General features: G+C 20.2%; 2 protein-coding genes across 2 annotated transcripts; one reads left to right on the top strand and one right to left on the bottom strand.

Moving 5' to 3' along the window:
* Nucleotides 1-3049: 3049 nt before the first annotated feature.
* MKS88_000774 (knob-associated histidine-rich protein) lies at nucleotides 3050-4083 on the bottom strand (the record flags this gene model as incomplete). Its single annotated transcript, XM_067219058.1, has 2 exons — nucleotides 3050-3757; nucleotides 3979-4083. 2 exons carry the CDS (start codon nucleotides 4081-4083, stop codon nucleotides 3050-3052), a joined length of 813 nt encoding a protein of 270 aa, XP_067075556.1.
* A 6172-nt stretch (nucleotides 4084-10255) lies between these two features.
* Nucleotides 10256-11451, top strand: MKS88_000775 (uncharacterized protein; the record flags this gene model as incomplete). Its single annotated transcript, XM_067219069.1, has 2 exons — nucleotides 10256-11173; nucleotides 11380-11451. The coding sequence occupies 2 exons, from the start codon at nucleotides 10256-10258 to the stop codon at nucleotides 11449-11451; spliced, it is 990 nt and encodes a 329-aa protein (XP_067075557.1).
* Nucleotides 11452-13340: the final 1889 nt, after the last annotated feature.

Raw genomic sequence — 13340 nt, forward strand, 5'->3', positions numbered from 1 at the left:
AGGAATAACTTCATATTGATTACTATAAAGAAAAATTTATAGAATAATCCATGGGGTACACTGTAATATTCTTATTTCATTTCATTTTAATTTATTGTTTTTTTTATGTTTTTTGACGTAAAAGTTATTTATAATTTAACTATAATAAAATTAATTTTTTTTCATTTAATTATTTTAATATAGTGAATGTACGTTAAATAAACATTTTTAAAGTAAATATCTTTATGAATCTTCAACTATAGATTAACAAATACACGTAATATAGTAAAACATAAATTATAGTGCTAGGAACAAATGAATATATGTTTTTTTTTCTTGTGAGGTTTTTGGTCAGCTGATTTAACAAAACAGATTATGTTAAAAATTTTTTTGCGTATAAACACATTTACAATGATGACATAAGTCTTAATAAAGACATATAATGAGAAATAGTATAAATAACTCTATTATTAAAAAATAATTACTTTTATATTAATAATATTGATAATTTTTCAGATAAATTGCAAAAGAAAAAAAATGATTACGAAAGTTATAAAAATTTATTAACAAACATATTAATTTTGATCTTTATTTAATTTGTACAAATGAAACATCAATAAAAACAGCTAAGCGGAAATAATGAATATATATTCTGAAGAGATAAGGACACAGAATATAATAAAATATATAACAGTATTTTCTTTTTGAATTATTTATTTCATTAAATGTGAAAAATTTATTAAAATTTATTTTACTTTGTATTTAATTTTAACTGAAGTGGTTCAAATACTTTTTTTTTTTTTTTTTTTTCCAAATGTTTTTCAATTTATCGCATAAATTTAATTTATGTTTGCTACTACAGCACCATTAGTTTATTACTAGGAATATTTATATTACCTTTATTATTATTTTATTTTTAACTGTGTGAATATATTTAATAATGTTTCATTTACATAATAAATATTTAATATGTGATAAGTTTCATAATGATTAATCTCATTTATTACGTATACACTCAATATTTGAATTAAATGAACAAGAATGCACATTTAGGATATACGAGTAAAAAATAATGCAAGTGTGGTTACATAGAGCTGCACGTGTTTTTTCCTATTTATACGTGCGTAAATATATATATATTTATCTCGCCTAATTTATTCAAGTTCATACATCGGTGAATAACAATCCTATCTTGCATTTATACACAAACAAAATAAATAAAAAAGCAACAATTTTAACAGTAGATCACAAGTGCACTGTTCTAATTTAATTACATGAACATTTTAGAATTATAAATTACAAATTAAAATGGTATGCTAAATTTTTATAAGATGTTAATTTTTTTTTTAATTTTGATGTTCTAATAAGCAGAAGAATAGATACATAAGCCCACATATATATGTATGTATATATATGTACGTAAGCGTTCATAATAATACAAATAGCTAAATAGTTCTATGCTCTGTGTGAAGTATATTAGTATATAAATAATAAATATATTTTTGATTTCATCATTTTTTATTTTAATTTGATATATTGTTTGAAAATAACAAAATTACATTTTGGACGTGGCTGATTATTAAAATAAAGCAAAGTAAAATGTAAGGCATTTTTTAAGTTAATATTATTTAAGCATATGGATAAATTTTAGTAATCAGAAGGAGAATTATAAAAAACAAAAACTTAAACAACAAATTTATCTAATTTCATTTATAATTATATATATAATTAATTACTTTGGGTATTATGAACTTTATACAACAAGTAACATGATTGTAAGATGCTATTACAAATAATATGGACTACACTTTATTATAAGTACTTTTTCCTAATCCGTATTATAAGAAAACAAACATTTTATATAGCATATAACTGCAAAAATAGTGAATCATAAATATAAAGTAAATATTAGTACTCGATTAAAATTTTCAATTTAAAAAAATGTGTATGACTATATATACTATATTGCATATGTGTTATAAAATCTTTTTATTATAATATAAAAAAAGTTTATCTATAGTTGGAAATTATTCAGCAACAATTTTTTCATCATAATTTGTAAAAAAGTTGCTAAGAAAAAAAAAGGTACTTAATAAAAATGTATAAAATACTTATTATAATGATAAAAAAAAGTATATTATTTTCCTGTCAATTTATAATAAATATATATTTACCGTTGTACAAGTAAACTTTACGCATTTAATTATATTTATATTTTATTACATTTTTTTCCTCCAACAATTTTCACATTATTGAAAGTTATAATTTTTATAGCTGCAAAAAATTAATATTATTATAAATAGTATTTATTATTATTAATTATTTTATAATATATATCTCAACTATTAATTTAAAATTACAAATTAGTTTATTAGCAACATTAACTACTATAACTATCATCAAGTTTTTTTTTCTACATAAAATTTTACTACAATACACAACGCCATTATATAAATCGTTAATGATATAATCACATGAAAATTATAAAAGTAAATAATTTAAAAAAAAAAAAATGAACTTCATATAAAAAAGTACACTTTAGAAAATATAACAAAAACGAAAATATACCCTTTATAAAAAATTGTGAACTCTATAAAATACAACATTATAAAATAATATTATATACATATGTTAAAAAACTATAATTATTTCGTATATATATATATAATATAATATTAGCAAATAAATATTAAATTATTGTAAAATAAAAAAACAGAAGAAAAAAAAATGTAAAAAAATCGAAATTAAATACATAAACTTTCTATAATCTTATGTAGTATTTTACTGTTCTTTTTATTCCTGGAATTCATTATACATAATTTTTTCATTGTCTATTTTCTTTTTTTCAATACTATTTTTTGTTATAATATTATGCACATACTAATATTTCCAGTTCTTTTGTATATCACTAACGTTTTATTTCCTCTTTTTTAGCAAAAAGAAATTCAGAGATTCAATTATTTTTAATTCCTTAAAATTTCTTTCATTATGAAAATTTTTTCTTTTCATATTGAACATTCCTTTTGTTCCTTTCTTTCCTTGCCTTCTAATTTTATTTTATTTCAATTTTTCAATTTTTTTTAGATTTTGTTTTTGTGTTACAACATGGTTTAGCTTTTTCTTTTTTACCATTTTTATTTGTATCTACATCATCCAGTATTTTATCATAATTTTCGGTATCTTTTTTTCCCTTTCCTGGTGCAACTGGATTAGTAGCATTACGTTTAATTACTTTTTTTCCCTTTCCTGTAGGTGTTCCATCACTTTCTCCCTTTACCGTACCAGCACTTGAACATTTTTTGTTTGAACCTTTAAAACTACTGAAGTTTTCTGGATATGGGCTATTGATATTTTTTCCTCTAGAATCATCTTCTTCTACATAGTGCCTTAGTATTCTTGAGTATCCTTCTGAACTTTCTGGTTCAAATAAATCATCTTCATCATCTTCATATTGGTTATCTGGACCAAAGGGGAATCTTTTTCTTAATAAGAAAATATCTGGTCCTGCAGCACCTCCATATGGGTCTACTTCATATGGACATTTTTCTCTAAATCCATAATTTGCTGCTTCATATTTTTCATCGCAGTTCTTATTTCCACTTTCTACATTTTCTTTTAATTTGTAGTGTTTGGATTCGTACTTTTCTTCATATTCTTTAAATCCACCATGAGTAATTTCCTTTACTACACGGGTTTTCATTAAGGGGTTCTTTTTCTTATTGGGCTTTGCTACTGCTAATGATCTTTGAACTCTTGAGTCGTTCATAGTTCCTTCAACCTATGAAATAGAAAAAAAATTACAATATTTTAAAAAACATACATTAAATATACATAATATATAATATTATATTATCATGTATAACATTTATACACTATTATATAATAACTTCATATATGTATAACAACATAATACAAGGTTTATTTATTATGTATTACTTCATTTTACAATTAAAATAAATTGGTAAAAAAAATATTCGTATTTTTATTTAATATGCTTACGTTATTTGAGCAATGGGCCATCCATAAGAATAAAAGAGAAAATACTGCGGTTTTTAAAAAGGACTTCTTTTGTCCCTTACTATTGTTTTCCTTTGAGAATGCCATTGTTAGTTATTATACTCGAAGTAAAATAATAATAATTTAGTTTTATATGTATATATTTTTTTCCTTAGATAAAAAATATAATTTTACTTTTAGAAACTTATTATATAAAAAAGTATTAATTTCGTTTGTTTTTCTTTTTCTAATAAAAAAAAAAGATTATACAACAGAAAATAATAAAAATAAGTTTTTATTAAAAAATTGGATATATTTTTTAATTATTTTTCAGTAAAAAAAATTAAATATTAAATTTAATTAAAAAATTAATTTATTTAAAAAAAAAAAATAAAAAAAAAATAATTTAAAATAAAATATATTTTTATAATAATTAGGTTTAATAAAAAAATTAAGCAAATTAAAAATTTTTTTTTAAATAAAAATATAATATATTTAATCCAAATATTTTTTTTTTAAACTTCATATATATTATATTTTTTTTTTTTGCATTTAAAAAAATAGTAGTATATGTATGCAAAAAAATAAAAATATGAGTTCTAATAATAGAATAGTATTAAAAGAAATCTGATAAATAATATAATTGTTAGAGGATAAGAACATAAATTTTTTAGTTAAAAAGCATTTTATGTTTGATTAATATTTTTTTGCATTCAAATATGCAAATAAAATGTATTTTTACATAATTATATAATAGCATATAAATATATTATTATAGCATTTAAATGAAATGTTAGACTTCTAATGCATTTTCGTACCTAGCATTAATTTTAAAACAATCTGTACAATAAATTTTCGAGTATGCATATATATATAGTATTAAAGAATTATCTTTCAAGATGAGAAAAAAGATAAAAAAAGAGCACGGTAGAAAAAATATATATACGACAAATTATGGATTTAAAGTGCATATTTGTGGAGAGTATATTACAATGAAATCTTTATTTATTCCATTACAACAGAATATTTTATAAATGCATTTTATGCATTCGAGTTGAATAAAATAGTTTTTTTTTTTTATATACTTTTATAACAGTTATTGGCTCTTTTTGCATTACTTGAACAGTAAATTATCAAATTATCGTATGTTCATAATTATATATTTACATATATTAAATAACTCTAAACAGAACCTCTTAAATGCAAAATAATATGTTCATGTAAATATCATCTTTACTGCATGAAATTCTAATTTTATTTTTTAAATCATTTAGTTATATATTAGGAAGAAAAAAAGGAAAAAAAAAAGGGTAGAAACAGAGAATAACATTTAAAAATAAATAGAAAAACCTAGTAGGAATAATTCAGATATTTAGGACTTTCAATAAAATATACCTAGTAATAATAAAAATTACATATATATAACATGATATAATAGGTATAACATATATACATATACATATATATTATATATATTATGATGATAGTAATATAAAAAATATAAATTTATCATAAAAACGGTTACTAGTCTTTAATCGAATAATTTTTCTCTAGTATTATAATGAATATGATAACAGTTTATGCCAAATATTATATAAACGAATGAAAAATTTAATATTTTTAAAAACTTTTGACAATATTTTCGAATTTTTTTAAAAATAAAAAGGTATTATAATTTTGATGAAAAACTGTTTAGAAAATTTGAGAAATTATATATTTTAAAAATGTGGAAACAAAAAATACCATTTAAAATAAAAATGTTACAACTACACTACATTAGTTTTTTTTTTTTGTCAAATTTATGGAAAAAATGGTTACTAATTAATATATAATGAAAAACCCGTTTTGTTAACAATTTACACGAACAATGATTTATTGAAATATTGCTTTGTATTATGACTTTAATTTTATAAATTAAAGAAATTATACTCAGAAAATTTTGCTTGATATCACATATTTTTTGTATTTTTAGTGAAACGTTAAAATAATGTATTTAAAAAAATAAAGAAAAGTTTTTCTTTTATGTGAAGGGTTTCGCTGTGCTAATTTCTTTGTTTTTTGCATTTATGTGTGTTGTATATGACTACATTTGTAAATTACCTCCTAAATAGACTATACAGAATAATCATAATTTAAATTTGAAAATTTTTATAAATATGTAAATAAATTTTATATAAAGAAATATTCTTATAATAGGAATTCGTTATTATAAGAAGTAATTAAAACTTAAGATTGTTATATAAATTCAATTAATTATGAAAGCCATTATAAAGGAAACATATAAAAATTTTCACATTACATAAATATAGCAAAATAGGAAGAGAATTTATTTATTTAAACTAAAAATAGAAAAAAAAAGAAAAATAATGAATGAATAAACACAAAAATATATATAAAAAATAATATTGTTAACAATTATAACATAAAATGAATGGTGAAAAAAATAAATTTTAAGAAACATTATATAATAATATAAAGAAAAAATACTATTATAAAAATTATAAATGAAAAGAAAAAAAAAAAACGGAAAGCACATATAATCTTAATAACATAAAATGTTAATTTCGAAAAAATTATCATAATAATAAATCGAAAAGAAATATGTTGTAATAAAATGGTAAAGCTTTAATCATGATAACGAATAAACATTAACATCATAAAAAATAATAAGACTTTAAATAAGTTAAAAAGCAACAAAATATTTAAAAGAACAAGCTAAATTTTAAAAGTTAAAAAAGTTCAAACAATATGTGCTGTATAGAAAGAAAAGAAATATAGTTAATAATGTTAAAATTAGTGTCTAAAAAATTAAAATAAAAGAAAAAGAAGAAAATTAATTAAAATTTTCCATTTTTAAATGTTATACAAAAATTAATTACAAAGTATTAACGTACATACATATATATACATTGTGCAAATATTTTATCATATATAAGTAATTTCTTTATAATTCCCATATAGGCTGGTTTTATTAATGATCATTACCTGTAGTGTTCTTGTAATTGAAGAATAAAATAAAACTCTAATTTTTTATTTGTCGGTATAATATAATTATGTGGAAATGTACATTTTTGGTGTTATTAGTGAAAATATAAAAAGTGATTTTAGTTTGATTTTATAAAAAAACAAATTTTCTTTTATAATAGTTCCCATAAAATATATAAGATAAAATTTATAACATAGTAGAAAACCTTTTTTTTTTTTTATCTATTCTTATAAATGGATTTTTTTTGTTTTTAAACTAGTAAAACAAACGAATAACAAAACGTATATTTGGTGATACAAGTTCCTTATAAAGAAATATATATATATATATATATATTAATACTAAAGCGCATACATATTGAAATAGTCCAAGAGGTATAGATGATATAAAGATAATTCGAAGACACATGAGGAAAAATTTGAAATAAAGATAATAGCCATACAAGATGATCTTATAAATTTGCATTATCCTTAATAATACCTAACAGTAAGAAAAAAGAAAAAATAACTTAATTTTATTTAATAAATAATAAAAAAAAATTACAATTTGTTGAAGATCATTTCATTTATATTTAGCTGTTAAGGAATTTGCATATTTGTAAGAGTACAATAATCATAAGAAAATTGTTATATATATTATGGCTTAGAATAAATAATAAAAGCAGTGCTAATATTATTAAATTCATATGCACACATAGATAATTTGAAGATGACGCTATGTTTATTATGTATTCAGAGCTAATTAGCATGGTTCTGTACTTTTTATATATTGTCCTAACATGGTGATGTAAGGAAAATTGAAAAAAGGAAAAAGTATAGGAATTACAAGCATTATTAATGTGTAAATGTAAACTATATTAGATGTCTAAAATGACGACATAAGAAATGAAATAAAAATGGTAAATTTGTTTTTTCTTACGTGTCAAACATATACAATTTTTATGTCATATAATAAAAATTATAAAGAAAAATATACATATAAATCCCCGCGTACACAAAAAATTTGCCTTATTTGAAAAATTTGTATTATATGTAGCGTCCTTTTTTTTGTTAAAAAATACACATTTATGATATATACATAATTCGTGTAAGAATAAATATTATTTCTTTCTTTTCTTTAAATGATCCAATAACATACTTCGTATTATAATATATTTTTTTGAAATACATAAATTATGCGAATTATAAAAAAAAAATGAAAAAAGAATGATAATTTTCACAATATATTCATGAGTATATAGGATACATTTCTGTGCCAAAAAAATTACAACAAAACTAATTGAACTTTTTTATATGACATGTTAACGCAAACTACATTTTATAGAGAATTCATAATCATACTTATTTATCAATAAATAATAGCATATAAAATTATTAAGTGAATGAAATGACAAAGATGATTAGCCAATTTAATAAAATAAAATAAGTACAATTTATTCATGTTGTACTTCGAAAAGTGATTATGCACATATAAAGTAGTATAGTATATTTAGAAACATATCACATATGTATTTGTTTCTATTATTGCTGAAGAAAAAAAAAACAAAAATGTATTACCAAAATTTAAAAAAAAGGAAAATAACAATATTTTTATTATATATATAATATTGTGTTACATGCTATTTTTTTCCCTTTTTTATATTACAATAACTTTTTTTTTTTTTTGAGAATTTATATTACATATCGAAATAAACAATTTTCTTAAAAAATTTCACTCCATCTTAATATATAACAAATATTATATATAACGGAATTATTACATCATTTTTTTTTATTTAATGAAATAGAGTTATATGTGCATTCAATTTATAAGCCAATATAACTAAACATTTTTGCACAAATTGTGAAGTACACTTTCTTATAATAATAATTACTATTATAACACTTCAATTTCAGTAAAATATATACATTATAGCCACAAACACAATATCATTGAACGATAACACATTTTTTTAACTACTGTATTATTTTATAAAAAAAGTATTAGTTTTTTGCGCGAAGGTAAAATAAAATAATAGTTTGCCTTGAATTATTTTAGTATAAAATCGTACTATATATAATTATATGCAATATTGTAACATAAATAATATTTATAAATAAACTATAATTTTTTTTTATTCGATATATTTCGCATACATTAAGTAAAAATAAATTATTTTATATTCTTATAACAGTTCATATAGTCAAAATATATATAATTTATCCAAAATTATTTTCGGATTATGCAGAATATTTAAACGCAGTACGTAATATATATAACATGTATTTATGTATTATAATTAGTTTATGCTTAATTTTAGTAAGTAGTTTTTAATTATTTTAAGTATTATCTTTATTACATTATTATTAGTCATAATAAATTTTTTTGAAGTATAAATATATATTTGATACTGCCATTTTTATAAGCTTTTAAAAAGTACAAAATTATTATTTTTTTCTGGAATGCATTTCAAACGAAAACATGTTTTTTTTACAAAAGTTGCGAATAGTATTTTAATTATTAAATATATATTATTAATATATATTTTTTCTTAAAGTATTTAATTTTTTTTTTAATTTAAACCTTATTTAAAATGTTCTATTATAAATATATTCTAAAACATGCATATTTTTATTTATTTTTAATTTAAAAGTGTGTTTCGCCCAATCCTTACCCGAAGATGATAATAATTCTTATAATATAATATATATTTTTTCATACTTCAACGTCCCACACTTACTATTTTATATTAAAAACATCTGCAACAACTGCTACTGCTACAACTACTAGCACTTATATTTTTAATTTTTTAAAATTGCGAAAAATATCAGTAGATATAGAGAAGGATGAGATATAAAGAGTGTAATTTATGGTTTAATATTTGTAGAATGGAATTGTAGAACAACCAAAAACCAAAATAATATAAATTCAATGATTTTTTATTTGGAGAAAATATGGAAACTTATAAGGAATGTCAAAAAGGAGGAAAGATAAATACTCTCCATTTATTTATTAAAATTTTTGTGTTTTCAATACTAATTGTTATACTGCAGCGCTCTAATGATAGTGTAAGATCTTAATAAAATATCTCCAAAGAATTTAAACAATAAACTGTGTTTTTTAATATATTATATATGTATGTATATAAATATATATATACATAGATGTATATTCATATATTAAAGCTGGAATCTTTTTAATCTTATATATATATATATATATAATTATATATTTATATTTGTGTGTGTGTACGTGTACATATATAATTTTTTTTTATATAATTTTTCTGTAAATTATTTATATGTGTAGTACGCAATGAATAAATTTGAGGATGAGGAAAGTGCCATAGAAAAAATATTAGACCTAAGAGATAAAAGAACATTAACAGAAATTGGAATTGAGTTTTTACAAGGATATAACGAATTGAGAGCATTAGGAAGTTCATTAGACTTAAGCAAGAATGAAATGTTAACACATTTAGGAACGGATGCCCTTCAAGGATATAATGAAGATATTACACTAGGAAAAACGTTTGATTCAAAAGACAAAAATATATTTTCCGATATTGGAGAAAACTGCTCATCAGGACGTAGTAAAAATATGTTAGAACAATTAGGCGAAGATACTTTAAATATAAAAGATAAAATAGTTATTTCAACTGTTGGAGAAAAATTAGTTGAAGGATATAATGATGATAAAGTGTTAGGAGATGTTATCGATTTAAAAAATAGAAGTTTTTATGCAGAAATTGGGGAGAAACTATCAAAATCTTATGATAAGGATAATCCATTTGGAGATTCGTTTAACATGAAGGAAAAAAACTTATTCTCAGGAATTGGAGTAGACTTAACCGTTGAAGATGAAAAAGAAGACAATAAAGCTTCTGGGGAAAATAAATTAAATGTAAATGATAAAAAATTAAATATTTCGCATGAAGGTAGTAGAGATTATACATCAAAATCAAGAGATCATAAACAAAAGTTTTCAGATGTTATGAAAAATGCAAAAAAAAATCCAGATTATTTTAGACGTATTATTAAGGAATACTACGAATCAACAGACGAAGATAAATCATCATCTACAGATACAGAAAACACACAGCGTGTACATATTAAATTTAAAAATAAAAAAGGAGTATTTGATTTGAAAAAAGAAAAGAAAAGATCAAACCTTTTTAAATTTATGTATAAGAGGATTAAGAAAAAAAACAAATGCAGATATATTTTGTCAAAGGTAGTGGCAACATTTGCTATAATAATTTTATCACCAGTTATTTTATTAATATCATTATATGTAGGCATATATGTATCATTTTCTAAATATTTAGGTGAATATATATTTATATATAAGGGAAAAATATAGGAATTATTTTTCTTTAAAAGAGTGAATTTTAAATTATATTCTTTGTAACACAAAATATTACCAACCCGAACTGCTAGCTGTATAGACATGTTGATGTGGGGGTATATAAATATTGGTATCACTCTGAGAGAGTCTTAACTTTAATGTAACAATTAATTGTATATAAGAAAAATATATATGAGTATTTAAAGAGTATCCATATTAACAACTTACGGAGTTTTTTTTTTTTTTTTTTTTATGAAGATAAGCTTTATAATATAATTTGGTTATTATGTTTATTTTTATGAGAGCATGTAATATTCATTCATAACATATATTTTTTTTTGCATGTTTCTTCTGTAATTTTTTTTTAAAGAATGTTAATTACGTTAATTCCGAATCCTTTTGTTTTGTTTTTTTTTTTTTTTTAAATGTTTTAATTTATTTTATTTTATTTATTTTTTATTATGTTTTTATTATGATTTAGTTTTTTTTTTTTTGTTCTGTAATATATTAATACTAAAATATTTGATAAATATTTAGGGTTTTAAAAAGAGGAAATGAGTAAACTTTTCATGTGACCCATTTTTAATTAAAATCCGAACTTGAGTTATGAGACAGTAAAAATTACAAAAAAATTTTCTTCGAAAATTATAATTAAATTTGTCATATCAAATTTGTGTATACTTTGTAATTAAAAAAAATATATATCATTATGTGTGAACATATTTTATAATTAAAGCAGTATAATATATATATATGTTTACATATATACGTACTTTTTTTATAATGTACATTTTAAAGGTATATAATGAATCTAAAAGATAAAAGTTTTATTGATATGTTAACATAGGCGAATATGGTAAAAAATAAACACAAACGTAGCTTTTAAAGCAGTTACATTATGTAATTTATATGTTATAATTTAATAATTTTAATTTTTATAATAATATTAGGTTATTTAATGGCTTATTAGATTAAACAGAATGGTGTAACCAAAGCTTCCCTTTAATTATATATTTTAAATTTTATACTATTTTATTTTACTTTTTCTTTTTTTTTGTATCAGTTAATGAAAATTTTCATTAAATATATGTAAAAATTTTCATTGTTTCGAATTAAACAATAACATATAATTATAAAACTTGCAAGAACATTTATTTGTTCTTAGTAAAAAATAACGTAACATTAACTAAAAGTTATGAAGCGTATAACTAAGAATTTTTATTAAAAATATTATTTTTTTTGGTTCAAAAGTGGTTTATATATATAACGAAGAATTAGATAAGAATTTTATTAATACAATTTGATTTTAGTTTATATATAAATTAATATTAAAATAAAATTGTTTTCATCTCTTATAATTTCGTAGATTGAAAATTTTCCAGTATACTAAAGACTGATGGTACAATATATGTAAGATCTATATTTATAAAAAACATTATACAACACAAGAAATTGTAATTTTAATTTTACATAATCGTACAATATATGCATTTAAAAAATTTTTATTTGAGCATAGTCAAATGAAACATAGATGATGCTCCACTTAATAACAGGTTTAAAAATACTCTTATCGCAGTCATCAGTATGCCTTCCTATGTAATTTTTTAAATAAAGTCAAACGTATGGCTTACAGGGCTAATGCATAATTAGAGATGGGAAGAAAAAACAAAAGATTAAAACATTTTCCTTGTGTTTAGCAAACTTATATTTTATAGGAATGTATTTTTGTGTCATAACTTATAACTTTAAAATAAATAGTTATTTATAAGTACAATTCTTCATACATAGTTATTTCGTAGAATACAGTAGATTATTTAAAAATCAGAAGTAATATATATAATTAACCTTGATATGTGAAACGTGTAAAAAACTTCATATATGCCTATTCGTATAAATAAATAAAGGAAAAACTATTTATTCTTATAGCTTAATCTATATTTCATTGGTAATGACCTCATTTACTTCTCTATTAGGACAAAACATAGCGATATATATAAAGTTAATTATACTAGCTTAATCACTAATTATCTTTTAATTTTAATATGTTTAAGAA

The sequence above is a fragment of the Plasmodium brasilianum genome, chromosome 2, assembly GCF_023973825.1.
Source record: "Plasmodium brasilianum strain Bolivian I chromosome 2, whole genome shotgun sequence".
Lineage (NCBI taxonomy): Eukaryota > Apicomplexa > Aconoidasida > Haemosporida > Plasmodiidae > Plasmodium > Plasmodium brasilianum.